Consider the following 18280-nt stretch of genomic DNA (forward strand, 5'->3'; position numbering starts at 1 on the left):
CTGGAAGTGTTCAAGGCCAGGCTGGATGGGACCCTGAGCAACCTGGGATAGTGAGTGCCATCCCTGCCCATGGCAATGGGTTGGAAGCAGATGATTTTTAAGGTCCCTTCCAGCCCAAACCATTCTGTGATTCTGTGATTCAAGCTCTCCACAGGAAGAGTATCTGAAACGGGCATATTCACATCAAGATGTTCTACAGCTTCTTCTCTTTCCTTTCACTTGTAACATTTTTTAGCTAATTGGCTCCAGAATTTATAATGCTGGTGACAGCAGCCTGGCTGTGCAAGGCAGAAGAGGTGGAGGAGGAGGGGAGGGAAGGCAGAGCAGCTGCCAAGGCTGCCGGCACCATCTCCTGTTCTCAGCAAGTTACTGCAAAGCCCCAGCCCGAGCTCGGGATGCCGATGCTCACCCGGGCAGCTCAGGGTATCTTATGCTTAGAAATATCACAAGACAACTTAGGAGGTTTTATGCAGACTCCAGAAAAAGCAGGAATCCAAATAAGAAGTGCAGCTAAAACCACCGAATTTTGAAAAGGAGAAAATTAAGCAGCCGAGGGGGGGGAAATGCAATTACAGCAGAAAAAACTGTTTCACCATTAGCATTGCACAATAAGAAGGTTTGTCAGGCACCGGTTTAGCCTACACATGTTCACATCCGTCAGCATTTCCATGATAAATCCTAATTTTCGCCATTGTTGATCACATTGAACTAAAACTTGGTATGCAAGTTTTTAGCACAGATGCTCAAATAAATTATGCACATTAGTCATTTAACTTTCAGAGCAGCAAGAGAAAGCTGCTTTTTGGGAGGGGGGTTGACTGCAATTTATGACAAGTTTTTTTTTGCCTTACACAGCTAAAAAAGACAAGCAGCTCACTTCTTGAATAAACTTTCCAAGCAGTATGTCTTTTGTAGGGATGATAAAACTTTGACAGTAGAAGAGTATTTATGACTAATTAAAAATGCCTTCCCACCACCACCAGGGATATACTTTCAGTATTTTGCTCTATACATTCACAGGCAGCCACAAAGAATATTAAACACATAATGAAAATAGCAATAAGAGCAGCCTGAAGGCAGCAGGCAGGAGAGACTATGTGATCCAGATGAGAAATTGTTCAAGAAGCAGTTAGTTATGGAGCTGAACAAAGTGTACATGCAGATATGATCAACTGATTGAGACACTCCAGGCCAGACAATCTATTTTTCAGACATAACCATATTCTGTGCAGTATTTGAACTGACACCACTTCACAGCAGGTTAAAAAATCCCATAGAATTCACTTTTACCTTGGTAAAACGTCTCAGTGTATTCTGGCTGTCCTCATCAATCTGCTCAAAATAAACAATATCAACAGTACCCCAAAGTACTTTAAAAAATCCATAGTCTTTGAAAGTCTTGTTATTACAGCAACTACAGTAGGTGTTCGAGTGAATGAGTATAAAAAGACAGAAAATTCATTCTGCATTCTGCCACCAATCTTCCTCTGGCTTCCCATGACTGCTCAGGAAAGCTATATTGCAGTTCTAGCATTACAAATTAAGAGACAAAGCTGTTAAACACAGCCTTGTTTGACTGTTGATGTGTTCTCATGAAACACTTACACAGTCCAGGAGCCACGGTCACTACGGTCATTCTAAGATACTGTATGGGAAGACACAGATGTGTATTTGGAGGAGAAAGGAACAAAAATTCTTAACAAGTATGGATATATAGGAATTAATGTGTTTTATTTGCCTTGAAAACAATGAGGTGTGGAGTAGGCAGGATACACGACCAGAGATGTTTGATTCATGAGGTGAGAACGTGAGAAACTCGTGTCACTGTACAAAGTGACTCAACACCCAGGAAAACACTCCAGAAACTAAGTCCAGACTTCTTGGGCACCATTCATCTACCTCATCCATGGAACCACCCTGGTGACTTCAGCACTGATTCCAAAGACATCACCAAACTGACAGGCCCTACTCTTTCCAACTCACATCAAATTTTTCAAGGCATACTGCCACGTTGCAGAGGCAATAAAAGACAAATCCCTAAGAATTGGAAATCTTAAAGCACTACAATTCCCAGAGCTCTATACAAAGCTTGGCAGCAGGCTGAATATGTGGTTTTACATAATACTACTGGTTTCAAAGTAGAATATTTCTGTGCTGCTGCCTACTGCACAGCTGAGATTACAATTCCTCCCTTTGTATTCATATCACGAATATAACATGGATGTGGGGCACTCTGCCCATCAGCCTCCTGTAAATCATTAACTTGATCATAGCATCCCTCTGCTAAGAAGGAGAGAATAAAAATAATAGCTAATAAGTTTTGACTTCTAATTACTTCAATAATTCTAAATATCCATTCTGGTTTCTGAGAACTCTGGACTGGTATTAAGATACATCTATTTCATCTTGAATTTTTAGGAATTTTAATCTCACAAAAGTGAAAGATTTATAGTGTAGATGTGAGTCATGCACAGGAGAGATGCAAGGCACATTTCTCCTTCTCTAACTTTGTGTGCAGCTACAAACACGGTGCCTGCTGTGCCACACACTACCAAGAACAGCCTGTGCTTCCTACCAAACTAGCTGGTTATTTTTACACATTCTTCTGGTCAAAAATGCCCACTGCTACCAAGGGAATGCTGAATCAGCATCTCCAGATGAGCACTAACAAATGAAAGCCATCGTTCATTCCAGTAATAAGGAGATGCACAGACATCAGGGATGATGTTGGTAGGAACACCCAGGGTCAGTCACTACCCTGGAACAAGAAGAACGATTAAGAACAGAGTTAAATAGCTACTACATTTTTTTAAAATCATTAGAAGTGATCAGAGCACTGAACAGATTGCTCTCACAAATTATTCTTGAATGGTCTCCCAGAAGCACAGTCAAATAAAAGGTAAGAAACCAAGTACTAATATTTGTACTGGTTGTGCACTCTACAGTCTCCACAGAGCTCCAGGCTGGGAAGATGGTATCATTATAGCTTTGTCTATCCCCTCTAGGCTGCTTTTTTTGGCTTTTTCTACATATTTTCTTTTTAAACTGAGAGAGAGTAGTTCCATGAGCTCGAGAACCAAAGTTGCCTGGTTTCCCATGGATTTCTCTCTCCAATGGTGACTCTTGACTCAAGCAGACTTCTTTTTCTCATACCAAAATCACATGAAACATGAAAAGCATGGAAACAATGCCAACAACATTACCATGGTAGTCTCAAACGCCACGAGCCTTTGGAAAGCATGGAATGGCAGAAATGATGGTGCTGCCAGGGTGTGAGGACAGAGCTCCCTCAGTGCTGCCTGATCTCCAAAGGAGCCTTCCTGACAATGGAACATTCCCAAGAGTCTGCTTGCAGGGCTCTGATCCCAGACACGACCTCAGGGCATGGCCTCAGGATGTCTCTCCTGGAGACAGAGATCTGACTCCCTTAAACTTGCTGGAATTCATTATTTTTGAGACCTCCACCATCTGCCAAGCTTGATAGAACACAACTTGCAAGTTCAAAAGTGTAGGGTAAGCACAGACAAATCTCATTTACATACACACACAAAGCACAGTAATAAGCCTCACTTCCTCAGGAAATCAGACTAAAAATGGCACAATCATGAAAAGCAAAGGTCTGGGCAAAATCCCATGTTTTTCAAATTGGAAGCATAAGTCAATGTCTTGGCTAAATTATTTTTTGCCTTCCTATTTTCTGCTAACTATATGATAGAAAAAAAAAAACAGGAAAGCTTTGTATCTACCTAATTAGAGTAATGAATAACCAGATGTTGCTCTAGAAGCTTACTGTATGAATATGTAGATTGGTCACTTAATGAGACACTATTGAGTGCAGAAAAGATCCATTTTGGAGAAAAGGAAAAGCAGCAACTACAGTCATTCCTTCATCATCTCACTCTGTAAAATGAATGCAGAACCTGCCAGCAGTTAATATTGCCCTGAAGCACTGTAAATAAACATTTGTCTGGTATTAGGTACACAGACACCTCCACATATAAATCAAGGTGCAATGTGCCATATAGATGAACAAAGGAAGAAAAAAAAATCACCACCTAGTCCTATATTAGACATTAAGTGCTTCTTTTGATCACAAAATAACTCATAAAGCCTATTAAAAAGCTAGCACTTCTTTCTCTGTCAGATAAAGGACACTTCACTGTAATTAAACTTCTGTCCAACTTTCCAGAAGATTAGGGGAAGAAGTCTGACAGGCTCTATTTGTTTTTGTGACTGACACTCATTGGGACATCCAAGGAACGGAGAGGTTGGGCAAAAGATTTACAACACTTCTGAGCTAACAGCATTTATGAAGATGGACAGGTCTGGGCTTATCATCACTCATTCGTTTTTTTTTATTAAAAAAAAAATCCCTGCTGCCCAACTCTAAAGCATTTTATGTTCAGTTTGCAATCTACATTCCCTGGTCTTCGATGGTTTGGGGTTTTATTTCATTTTAAGCAACAACACACATGGCAGGTTGTTTGGGTAAATCAGCTTTACATGATTTATATGAATAAAGGTGGTAAACAACCATGTCTCTTAACAGAACTTCCTGAGCACTAGCAGTAGGAAAACCCTTTTTCAAACACATTCTCTGTGTCCCTTTTCCCATATGAAACAATATGTCAAAACACATGGCTGGGTTTCTGACACGAGGTGATGTGAATAATCCACCAGCTCCAGGATCTCAACACCAGAACCAAGGATTTACTGCTCTTCCATTTTCCTTGGTGTCCTTCATCCTGCCCAGAACCAACTTCACCTTCGTGTTTCCTCGTATTTGACTTCCCACAAGACATCTCGAGGTCCAGAGTCAATATTGCACTCGGACAAAAAGAGCAGAAGCAGAAAAGGGAGGGACCACGAGTAACCATTTTCATAGTATGTCTTTCAGAAGTGCAGCAAAGCTGAAGCCATAAAGAAGCATCATTCCTTCACGTGAGCCACCTCACAGGACAGCATTTCAAATTCTAGAATACTTTGCCAGGATTGTTCTCGGAAATCTCTCCAGAGACTTCAAATATGCAGATAGGAAGCAGGCACAATAAATATGCAGCTTTTCACACTTTAAAAAAGTAGTGTAACTGCTACATCATTTCTCCATAAGACAAAATCTGAAGAACCACTTGGCTGCCTTTCCATATTCCAAACTACAACCACCAACACATTTCAGTGTACCACACCTACAGCAGGGGAAAAATGGGCTTTATCCAGTGGTTGCTGCATGGTTAAACTGACCCACTAATTAAACACCTTCCTTCCATCACCTCTTCCTAAACAGCAGAGCAGGTACACTTTTTGCTATCAAAGTGGCCCTGAGCAATCTTCTTTTGAGCTTTTGAACCTTTGGATTGTTATCTTTGCTCTGCAGTTAAAAAGCTCCACAACACTTCCTGCTGCTGCAAGTGTAATTTACTCTATTTATACGACTTCTAGCAACACACTCCAAAACAGCACTGAGAGTCCATCACGCACGATTAATGGCACTTTCAGCTACATTACTCAGCCATCCTGAAGCTGCCAAGAGAAGTGAGTTTCTGCCCATGTGCTCAGTGCTAAAGTGACCCTCTCCTCTTGCCCCATGCTGGCACCACAGGAAGGTTTTCTCCCCTTAGCAAAAATAGCAAGCTCTGAGGGAGTCTACACAACTCAAACGTGTAAACAATCACTGTTAAAAGAAATTGATTTAATCCTACTGCTCAGGAAATTCAGTCCTGTGGTTCTGTGTCTAAAAGCATCCAATGTGAGTGACGGAGCAAATAGGATATGCATCATCATTTGATCTCTGGGAGGCCTGGAGACACTGGCAATTGCACAGGCTACACAAAACACAGATTGCAGTGCAGATCCCCATGCAGGGAAATACCCCAGCAAAGGTGGGTTTGTAGTGATGTTGCCTCTTTGTGGTGGGATCATCTCTATTGCCTTTTTAATTACACAAACACTGGCTCTGAAAAATGCACAATAATAAATGGAAAGCAGGTCAAGAATGGAGGAATGAGAACAAGTAAATATTCTGTTTAGTGAAGCCATTCAGAAAAGGTTTTTACCAGTGTGTTCATCAGCCATAACTCCCCACTCTAGACCAACTACAGGACACTGGAAGCAGAAACAGCAGCTGTCAAGTGTCTACCACAGTCACTGAACAGTGTGGGAAAGCATCACTGGGAATAAAAACCAAGATGATTGCAGTGTAAAGACAGAGAGAGAATAATCAGCTTGCAAACCCCCCACCGCCTTCCAGGCACTCTCCTGCCTGTGTTTAAAAGCTTGGTGATGAACACGCACACATCCACTGCACAAAGACTCCATATCTGCCCTGTAGGGAAGAGGGCCATAGAACCCTCTGTAACACTCAAATCTCTTCTACTAAACACATTTACATTTTTGCACTGCAGCAACAGGTAAGCCAGGACTATTTGTGATTCTCTCATAAATTCAGGTGCTGACTTCTGATGATGTTTTCCTAAGCATCTGCCAATTCATTAATTTTAATGGAGAAAACTTATCAAAGTTTTTAGGGTAGACACAAACGTTGTGGTGTTTGTACTGCACATTGCTCTGTACACACATAACCACTGACTGTATAAATCAAACATTGCACTATCACCACCAAAGACAACATATTTCAACTAAGGGCAAAAGAACCTGTAGCTGAAAAAAATAACAATAGAAAGCTGAATAAGTGCTGGCCTCCATCACTAGAGGGAGGCATGATCACATATTAAGTTACTGTAATACACAGACAATCCTGAACACAATTATGAAACAAATAAAAGAGAAGACCATCAGCTAAATCTGGAAAAGATTTATGGAAAGGAGAAAATCAGGTTTGCTTCCTTAACAACGTTTTATTTCCAAAAAGTCAAAGCTTTCTGCTGGGAACTTTCAAATCACCTGTACTGAAAGGTTTTTAAAAATTCATCTTATTGCCTTCTTTTTAAGGCAGAATAAAGTATGTGATAGAAGGAAGTCAAAATTATCAGTTTCAGAAATGACACACAGCATTGCATCAGGAAAATGTCAGAATTTTAATTTGAGCAGCTTTACAGCCCATTTAACTTGAAATCAAAAAGTAATTTTAATCATGTTTTTATTTTTAAACTAAATTGGCACAATTATATCTAGATGAACAGGCACTACCAAAAAGCTGCTTTTTCAACAGACCCATGGCCATTAATGAATTTAGAAAAAGCACTTCTCTGAGAGGTTGTGAAAAACAGCCCAAAAAAAAAAAACCCAAATCAGTAACTCGAACACTACCATCATTCTTTTATTTGATCGTTTAATCAATTGTGGATTTGAGGGTTTGCTTAGTTTATTTTTAATATACAGAATGTCTTCTTTATATTTGTGAGAGGTTTTTTTTTTTCCCCCTGTAAACTTCACAGCAAAAACCACCAAACAATTTGGCTGGCTCATTCCTGGGAATTTACACTTAGCTAACCATTTTACAAGTGACTAAACAGTTTCATTAACAGCAGCAGCACAACCAAAGCTTTTAACACCTGGCTTGAATCCTGCCCATCATTAGGAAGGCGGAGCCCAAAACACGATCATCTCTTGAACCAAAATGCAGCTCCTACCTCAGGAGACACATCAGGAAATGCTGCCCAGGTCAAGCTAAGTGTGCCCACCCAGAGCTCAATCACACAGTATTTGACTGCTTTACATTCAGCATTTTTACACCAAAGGCTGAAATTCTCCACAGTCCTGTTGCTCAGACAAGGCAGCTATGACCCTGCAATGCAAACAGTCCAGGGCCTTTTTGAAAGGCAGAGGTATTGCTTTGAACAAGAACAGACAGAAGGCTCCTAATGTGAGGAATTAAACAGGGAGGGAAGCAGGAATATGTGCACTGAGGGTGAGAAGCACTGTCTGGCACGCTGTGGAACTGTGTTCAGAAAGGCTGTGGAACCAGTGCAGTCTGGAAAGTTTAGCTCTGGCAGACAAATTCATTTCCCCATTACATATTCACTCCCACTGGAGGGCAATGGTTTAAACACCGTCATGTTTCAAACAAGCATCTCACTCCATAAACAGACTGCTCCTCTCAAAGCCTGGCAGTACTTTGCCACCAGAACTGCTAACATCCTTTTCCTCCACCATCTCTACAACTTGGTCCTTTTTAGCAGTCAAATCACAGTTCTCAGAGCCCCTACTCCCTTTCCCATACCCAGATGGGTACTTGGCACATTTTGCTTTGTGACATTCCCTTTCCAGATGAAATTGTCTGGGAAAGCAACTCACTTCCCCTTGCAAACACTGTAGCTCCTAACATTAAAGCTTGATTAACTCTTCACAGCATCACTCACAGTTCTTCATCTTTTTCTTCCTGCAAGGAGTTCAGTAAGCAAAAAGCCCTTTATCAACGAGAAAGAATAGAAGGCAGCACAGAAGGCTCCACGGAACAGCAAAGAAATACAAAGAGCTGGTCTCCCAGTTTGCAGTCCTTGTTTCCTTTCTCTGTGCTTTAACACAGCAATCTTGCTACCAGCATCCCCTCCTGGAGTCACTCACCTGTTCATGAAGGTGGAGTTCTGCTCTTTCAGGACAAGCTCCCGTTGCTGCAGGGCCACAATTTGCCTCGAGAGGTCGTCAGGTGTCCTATGCAATTAAAACAAAATAAACACTTATAACAAATCCTTGGTTGCAAATCTATATTCCATATATAACCATAAAACAGGTCTCACCAAAAGCAGCCAAGGCAATTTCCTGGGGCCAAAGCTCTTGCAGTCCCTTAGACCAACACAGAGCTGCAGCCTGGCCAGCTCACGTAAAATCCAAAGCCACCACAGCAAGAGCACAGGATTAGTAAGAGGGTAAGAAAAGGAGGAAATAAACGTAAATACAGACTGTACAATTCAACAACTCTGGCTACTGCTGAACATCCTCTGAGAGCATAGAGGTTCAGGTACATCATAGGTGACTCAACAGTTCCCACAGAGCTACCAGTGTGCTGACTTCAGAGGCCCTCACACACACTCCATAGTGAGCCACGGGAGAAAAAACCCACATCTCTCAGCTCTGGGTAACACTTCAGATGTCACTGATAATCTTTTCTTGTCAAAGAGATCAGAGACTTCTACAGACCCGCTAGCGACAACTCTGCAGGTGTCAGAAATAGGTTTATTTTTCCATCAAATCCAGTGACAAATCCTTAAAGGTAATGGAATGGGATCAAGATAGCTCCAGTCTGGCAGTTCCATCAGCAGTCTCTGCAGGAGGAAACTGTTCTTTTGGAGGCCTCTCTTAAAGTCATAAAAATAAAAATTTGTCTTGCACCATCAGAAAGGTTTTCCCACCCCAAAATAGAAGCATCTCTATCACACTTCCCAAAGGAAAGGAAGCTGAAAAGAGCATCCCTGTATGTACTGGGTACACACATCTCGTGCTCCAGCAAGATGCACCATCCACAAAGGGGAAGAGTGACCGAGACCTTGAAAGGGCTTCTCATAGGGAGCAAGTGGGAAGTCAGTTTTGTAGCAGTGAAATCTGCAGAGACACAATCTATCATGTCCCCCAAAAAGCAAGTCAAGGATCCACTGTTGCTGGCAGGTGAAACTAGGCCTGGTCAGATTCTACACTATTGAATACAGCGCTGGAATGAGGCTGCTGCCACTCCAAAAACTGAACAGGGAGAAGTGCCTCTAGCCTGAGCATTGGATTCTGACTGAATCTAGGACTAAAGAAGCCCTTTCTCTGATGAAAGTATTTTTCAGCCAACTACTCACATCAATAAAAAGGCATCGCTTTTTCTCTTTAATCATCTGTCACTTCCAGTCAAGTGAAAATTAGTTAAACACTGAGTTGGTGCAGATAGGATTCAATTTTGGCAATCCCAGCTGAAAGATTCCTGCATTTCACTTCCAGAATTGCAAACCTGTACCCTTCCTCAGTAGAAAATTTTGAGGCCTCTACTACCACTTGTGTTACATCCAAGTCTTAATAGTCAATATACAATAAAACAGATGGAAGTGTTCTCCCATCAGACAGTAGAGACACAGATTGAAGCAAAGAAATCAGTCAGGACAGGACATCACATCACACTCACTAGCCAAGGGAATTATGAGGAGAAACCAAGACACAACGTGGAGACAGCTTGGCTAAAACACCTGAATATAAAATTCTGGTAGCAGAGACAAGTCAATTTTAAGCCAACATGCACCTGAATTTTCAAATGCGCTGCAGTATTAAATAACACTTTAAAGTTCTGTAGCTGAGCCTGAAGGGATCCTTAACTTGAGCAGTTCACTAGCTCTTTACTGAGGGCTACTAATGGCTGGGCATCAGAGGAAACACCCCAGGAAAATGGACTGGGCACACTTAGGCTGTTTAGCAAAACAAAGCTGTAAGCAGACACACCAATTTCCACAGGAAAAATCTTTGTGCAGTGTAATGCCAAGTCAACAAGGCTCTGAAGAATGCACTTCTAAGCCTCTAATAAATGACCTAAATACAGCAGATTTATCGTAAGGATAGTTAGTACCTCTGGCCATGTTGAGTGCCAGTCCCCAACACCAGTGTTTGGTCCCTGCATCAATGAAATAATTTCACAGATTCTTCACAGATTCCTTTTTTTTATGTACAAAAAAAGTATATCTGCCTTGATTTTTTTTCTCAGTTTTTCAGAAATTCAGACCATAATCTGTTAGGACTAAGATGAGGAACTGAAATTAATCCAATAGTAAAATGAGAGAGAACTATAAAAGCCACAGATTTCTAGTAATGATAGCTCCTGACAGATTTCCAATAAAAAACAATCATCCTCATCTGTTCAGCCATTCAAACCAACAATCAGCTCCCAATCTCAGTTCCAGCAATTGGCAGCTTTAGGTTTACACTTAGTTCTGGACGGTGTTTTATTGGCATTAGATACCTTTCATTACTTTATTTCTTTTTAAGTGGAGCACCATAGATATACATATATACAGTCAGATATACGTAGATACACAGTCAATCCCCTGTAAAGAAAAGTTCACTTTCTGTAACACTAAATCATGTCAGGTGATGAGAGACAAAGACACCACTGCATGCACTCTGCTGCCAAACACCCTTATTGAGAGGTTTCAAAGCCTGGTTCCGAGGTCTGCACCCTACCCTGAGCACCAGCAGTTTGGCAAAAGCTGAATTTCCACAGATCCAAGTAGAGGAATGACGCTGCATGCACAATAAAATTAAATCAGAGCTTTCAATTTGATGACAATTGGTCAAGTCCCAAAGCACTGCAAACACCAACCAGCTGTAACCAGCCCTCTCATTGCATGAGTTTCTGCAAACAATGCCATGGAAAGAGAGAAATTTGTCAGCATCCCGACACACAGCAGGCATGTTCTGGCCTTGAGAGCCTTGGCTGATGTCTGTAATTTTTGCTAAGCTCTGTCCATTCCCTATGGAACAGCTGATACCAAAACCAGTATTAGAAAAGACAAGGGATCTGCTTTAAGAGGATCTTTATGACAACACAGCTTTCCAACACTACTGGAATCACCATGGCTTGTTGAGGGAAGTTTGAAACCCTGTCCTCACCCAAACAGAGCCAGAACTCCCTTTCTGAAAAGCTGAGCACTGCCATTATGTTTGCTCTGCAAACCTGTAGGCAGCTTCCTTCCGCACGGAGTAACAGAGCCCATGGAACCACCAAAAACCCCACACCTTGTGTGCATCAGGCATGCAAAAACCTGTAAAGGGACACATGGAAGGGTCCAGTTCAGGGCAGTGTGTTACCAAAACGGATTTGTGTGCTTTGTAATCAAAGTTCACATGAACAAGTGACAAAGTGGCTTCCAAAATGCAGGAGCAAATGAAATCACTGCCTTCAGCTCCCTTCTCCTGAGTAAGGCACATGGAGCCAAAAGCTAGAATATTCTTCCTCTGTCCCACCTTCCCATCCTGAGACCCTCTTTCCTTAAGCAAAATTCATAAAAACAAACAGTTGAATTTAAGCCCAATTTGGACAAGGTTTTCTTTTGCCCTAAACCAGCAAATTAGTCCAGCAGTTCACAGCACAGTAAGGCAGGGGGGGGACAAACCCAAAGCTCTTTGCCTTCCTTTGAAGCACAGATGATTTGAAAAGAAGCAATTTAAGAACGATGAAAATGTAAAACCATTCAAGTGAAGTGAAAAATTAACTTAATGGGATGTCCAAACAAGTCACACAATGACTTTTAGTGCCCACTGTCATACTTTTTAAACTTTTAAGGAAAATGGCTTATGTTATTTTGTATACCTTTTTTTTTAATGCACACAACTGACATTTCCTAGGATCTGGAGGAACGCTCCGTTCTTAGTTAAGGATCTATTACCATTTCAGTACAAACTGTGACAGTTACACACTGAGAATTAGCTGTCGAGGTAACATTTAAACCAAGACTGTAAGTAGATGAAAATGTTAAAGAAAAAAATTTTTAATTTATAATTTAGTAGAATGTCAACTTCTTATTGCTTCTATAAAATGTTTCAAAATGCACAGCAAAGGAAGAGTTTTGATTGTAGCTAGAGATCAGACATTAAATTTCAAGTATGGAATTGCAAGACAAAAGTAAAACTAAAGAGAAAAATAGGCACTTCATCAACTATGTTTGGAGGACTGAGTTCTTCACTGTTTTTTGTTTAATTAAATTTGATTCAAACTACCAAACTAATATCACATTTATAATACTAAATTACTCAGAATTACATATTTTTGGAACTCTGCTGAATTAACACTTCTCTTTACATTTTTAGCTCAGTATGAATATACAATGACAGATTTGGTTGTCTCAACTAAGTCATATTAAATTGAAATGGAACATTACCAGATTTTTGGCACAGTGTTTTCAGTTTTACACTTAAACATAATTAACTGACAAAGACCAGAGACAGACGTTTGTATTAAAGTGTTTGTTAAGAAAATAAGGCACAGAAAGGGAAGCCACATCTGCTTCATCCTCTTCTATGAAAAACAATTTCCAGGTGTTTTTGTGGGTTTTGATTTGGGTTTTTTTTAAAGGTAATCCCCCAGAAGTACAAAATATTTATTTTGTTCCTTATCTGTTTTTGTATTGTGTATAAGGAAACATAAGAAGATTCTGAAATTCTCCTCTCCCCAAGAAGAACCTTTCCTACTTTTACAAAAATAATTTCATCTTCTTCCTAGGGAGGAAAACAACAGCATCTGAAGAACAAACAGAATGGTAACATGACAACAAGAGAAGATTTCTGGAAAAGCAGTTTAGTTGCTTTAAATATTTCTCTATGATTAGAAAGGTCATGGAATGCCTGTAATAGTCTTTTCCTGTATGCTTGAAGTGAGTCTCAAAAATCCTCTTTGTGTATTTGATCTCCTCAACTGCTTTAACTCCTCTATCTCTGGTTTACAGGACTCCTGTCTATCTCTGAAGCTTCACCAAGTCCAAAAGCAGCTCAGTTCCTGGAAGGACTTGCCCTGCAAGAAAGTTCAACAAATAACAATAATCACAACAGCTCACAAAGACTTCCCAGGGTACAGCAGAGAGTCCTAAGGTTTAATTTGGTCATATTAACTCTACGTTTGTTATGAGAAAGGTACAAACTGCTTAATATCACTTTCTCCTCAAAAATGCATCCCCTCCCTGGGAACATTCCTTAGCTCCCCTTCCCCTAGAGGAAAATATTGCCACTAAAATCTGGTGTCCAGACCTGGAAGTTGTGAGAGTTAACTTTCACAACAACAATTCTCCTGCAGAAAAGCCCCTTCAAGCTCCAGTCCAGCTAGTTACCCCTGTTTGTTGGTATCTCCATGCCTACATCCTCCCTTTCTATTCCTGACTACAGTAACTAATCCATATGGTCTGGAATCTCCTACACACATTAGTCACAAAGACAAATCCTTAATGTTTCCAGGCAATTAGGACACATTTAGTGCTTTGCAGCACTTTGATTAAAATGTTTTGAAGAACAGTCACAAACCTTTACTCATTCAAATGAAGGTGCCAAGACCTGTCAAACCCACAAAACTAAGGTATACCTGAGACTGTTTCTCCAACAAAGTGGCTGCTTAATATTTTATGTACAAAGTAAATGGAGGAAATCTGCAGTGTAAGTGGAAGCAATAAGCAATCTCAGCCTCAGAGGTTCCCTTCATTTAGAGAACTCTTATTTGTGTACAGATAGAATCAACAAATCCAATTGCTCTTTACCAAAGCAAATGTCCCCATTAACCACTTGAAGCAGAAGAACAACTTATTTGTAAGAAAACATTTTAAGTGTTTATAAGTGCCTTGACAATTCTAAAGACAATTGATACGTCTCTTTTGAAGCAATTGCAAAATTAGCAATTAATCCAATCAAGCCCTAATTTGAAGAGGGGAGGAAAAAAAAAGGAAGAAAACCATATTAGATTCTAGTTAATAGGCTTCTTTGGATTTTAATGAAGAAAGCTTTTTTCCTCCCAAAGTTAACAATATGGCATCGTAACAACTCCTCGTTCAAGCGCCATTTCTACTTTAAAGATATAGATAAGGGCTCAACAAGATAAAATTAATCTTTGGAAAAATAATTCACCATTGGGCAGACATTTCAACAGTTCCAACTTCTTTCTCATCCCTACCACTGCTCTAAGAGCAAGCACAGAACAGTCCACAGAAACCTGCTAAGTGACACATGCTCCACACTGGAATGGAACCTCGCAAGTGAAAGGCTTTCAGCGACCTCAAGCAGAGGGAATGTACACACAGCAGCACCAAACCTGCTGATCTGAAAGATAAAAATACTCAGCTTTTGGGTTTGCCACTGCATGCTCAATCACGTGACATAATTTAAAGCTTGGAGAGGTCATGGTGAAACAAAAATTTCGCAGAGTCATCAAGAGACCTTCATTAAATGAAACCATTTTTAAGGCAGCAATAAGGCATTCAGCATACAACTCAAGACATATGGAGTGTCTCTGCAAAGCTGTGAAATATTCTTAGTCCTATGTTTTTCCTATACAAGAAAATAATGAGTTCTTAAGGTCTGAACCCAACAGATTAGACACTGAAGGAAAAACCACACAAACTGCTAAAGCACCTTTCAGGTATTCACCGGCACTAGCACAGAAGTAGTGAAGTTAGAAACGATCAAAAGGGATTTTAAAAATGGCTGTTACTGCTCTCATGCTAACAGAGATCTCAGCACAAACTTTACAATCAGAGAAGCAAATGTATTTTCTCAATTCACAATTTAGTGAATGTAATTATACATTAATGATGACGTTGAAAGGAAATTATTGTGGCACACAATTTCATACCTACTGCCCTTAAGACTTCAAGCACAAAATGTAAACACAGTTAATAATGTAATGTTTCATTGTAATGCAGCAGCAAAAGCTATTTTAAGTCTTTTTCCTAATCACAAACTTAATTTGAGAAAAAAGCAACAGCTAAAGGTAAAAATAATGCTGTGAAATTAAGAAACACTTCTTTTGGGGAGTCATAAGTAGGGTTGCTTTTCCTACAGTTTCTATTTGTCACTGGAGTTGGAACAATCATTTTGGCAATCTGAGGTTGGGCTGAGAGGACAGTGTGGACAGGGTACCCAAGAGACTTCATGAGGAGGGTGGGAGCAAATCAAACTAATATAAAGAACAGAATCACAGCAGAATACCAATTCTGTATTCTAATCCTGTGGGTTAGAACCCTTAGATTTGCAAGGCATTTGGATAGTTGTAAATAGTAATAAACAAAAAATTAGTATCTGAAAAGCAGACTGAAATACAAGGATATGTTCATCGGAAACAAACTCCAAACAGACAGATGATGTATCTTTCACATAGATATCATTCAACAGAGGGTCATTAGAAACCCTGAAATCCATTCCCAGGCAATTACCAGGATTATACAAAACTGGGAAAGAACCCTGACAGCTAAAAAATGAAGGCAATAAATGAATCTTGCAGAAGATCAGGCAGAAGCTTCTCTTTTTAACTTCCATGTCAATGAATAAAAGCTCATTCAGAGATTTGCTCCTCACCAAGCTGAGGGCCAGCAGGGAGGGCTGGTTACAACAGAAGCATCTGAAATAAAAATATTTAACTCCTTCACTTTCAAATTAGGCAAGAGTATCTATGCAAATAAACAGACAATTTTACCAAACCTCTGCTGGTTCCATTCTGCAAGGTCACTCTCAAGACATTTGAATAGACCTGGACCAGCCTAGAAATAGACATCATCAGCTTCTTCTCAACGAAGGAGGTGTGGGACGCAGGGACAAGACACAAAAATCCTCCAAAACCTAAAACCAAATATAATTTGCATGCATCCAACATGCCCTTCTGGCATAACTTCTATCCCCATGGAAATTACCAACACAGAGACATCATTTTTCCAGATAGCCAGGGCTCCTGTCTGACAGGAGAGCTCCTGCTGCAGCCAGGCTGGCTACTGACAATTTATGTACATTTGACTATTTTACAGATTGCACTGAATTGATGGTCTTGTTCTTTTGACACCTGTCTGAGATAATCCTTGCAGAATATTAATTTACCTAAGTCCTTGTATTGTTTTCAACATCTTTATTGATCCTGTTGTTTACCCAGACTCTTATCAGCTGAAAATATTAGCCAGCAGTAACACAAAGCCCCTAACCTTGAGCAAGAGGAAATGCTATTAATGGCTGGAGACAGGTCCTTGGGAGAGTCTAGACCATATTTTCAACTGCTTTTATACAAAGTGATTTGACATCCCATATATTCTTCTTATTTACTTCTGATTACAATCACATACTTATTCAATCTCATGGCAGGAATGGCCACTTTAAACTGCAACTTTAAGCTGCAGTAGAAGTTATTTTAACTGGGTTGTTTTTTAATATCAATCCAATAACAGTCACAGGTAAATTTATGGTAACAATTTTAGAAAGAATGAAAAGCATACTGCTTGTATGTTCAGCTGGAATTCTAAGTTATTCTTTCAGATAGAAAATTGAGGTTAAGCCTGTTGCTTTGATTAATTAAAAACTACCCAAATTCAGTAAAAGATTATTTCAAATCTTTTCACAACAGATGTCTCAGCTCTGCCAGAAACAGAACATAATACATCCAAGTTTCAACAAATGTGAGAGGTTAAAAGCCTTACTGAAAACACAGCTGATAAATGATTATATTTATCATGAAAAACAATAGCAGAACAACAAAATTAGATAATGCCTAAGGAAAATGCTTGCACTGTCAGCAGTCACAGGTTCCTGCAGGGCATTTGTATTAAGATGGCAAAAAAGGTGTCAGCTGCCACTGAGGCCCTGTTTGTGGTAGTTACATCAAGTACATAAACAACTGAGGTACGACTAGATAGCCCTAGAAACCAGACCAAAGCAAGTCCTGAATTTTAGAAACTGAGGCACTAAGACTGTGCAATATGATTAGGGAGATCCAAAAATCCCTAGTTCAGTGTAAGAAAATGAAACCCCACACTGACTTAATAGATGATAAAAGCTATCAGTCGTAAGCACTTTCTCCTAAATCTTTTGTTTCCTAACTGGTAAAAGTCAAAAATCAGTATGCAACACCATTTTTGCAAGTCATACTAATCAGTTAATCCTAAAACATGAGTTTAAATCCCAGCTTTTTGCTTAGCCTAGCCTCATGATCAGCTACCACATCGTTTCCCACCGAGTTCATTTCCCATTCAGAGCCTGTTGCTCAATTCCTGGTTTTAACAAATCCAGGAGCACGTGAGCTCACTGTGCAGAACCCCCACCCCTGGCTCAGGCCTCCCCACTTAAGGAAGCACATTTCCCACTCAGCTGTCCACGGGCTCCATCCAGGAAAAGGAATTATACACGTCCCCAGACACATGTAAATAAACCAAAGAAATTTCAGATTTACAGCGCTGTCTTCAAACCCTCTCCCCCAGCTCAGGGAGGATTAAAAAGGACTTCAAAGAAGCCTGAGTTCCAATTAAAACACTGTGACCACCCTGGGGACGCAAAAATATTCCTCTGATTAGTGAGATGCACTCTTTGAACTGTTTGGCTAAAAAAAGCTTTCAGAACTTTAAACAAATGCAGTAATTCTCTCTCACACTTTTTTTTTTTTAAAGTTTCTAAAAATTTAATATTCAAAGTGAAGGACAAGTAACATTTAAAATGGAAAGTTTTATGGAAGCCCATTAGCACATCAGCTCTAGGCATCTACTAACATGAGACCCACCAAGACCTGAATGCTGCAGTCCCAGTACAAAGCAGATGACAGAAGCTGTCAGAACAGAAGAACCCAGAGTGTCACTGTTGCTGCAGAGGTGGTGGCACCCCTGTGTTATGATATCCCAATCTCACCAGCCCT

General features: G+C 40.2%; 1 protein-coding gene across 1 annotated transcript in view; it reads right to left on the minus strand.

Annotated features, from left to right (window-relative positions):
- MAD1L1 (mitotic arrest deficient 1 like 1) overlaps nucleotides 1-18280 on the minus strand; it is a 349137-nt gene that overhangs the window by 304041 nt on the left and 26816 nt on the right. The window contains exon 10 of the mRNA XM_010392404.2: nucleotides 8524-8610. Within this exon, the coding sequence (XP_010390706.1) occupies nucleotides 8524-8610 (87 nt within the window). The remainder of the gene's footprint in view (nucleotides 1-8523; nucleotides 8611-18280) is intronic.

The sequence above is a fragment of the Corvus cornix genome, chromosome 14 (genome assembly GCF_000738735.6).
Source record: "Corvus cornix cornix isolate S_Up_H32 chromosome 14, ASM73873v5, whole genome shotgun sequence".
Taxonomy (NCBI): Eukaryota; Metazoa; Chordata; class Aves; order Passeriformes; family Corvidae; genus Corvus; species Corvus cornix.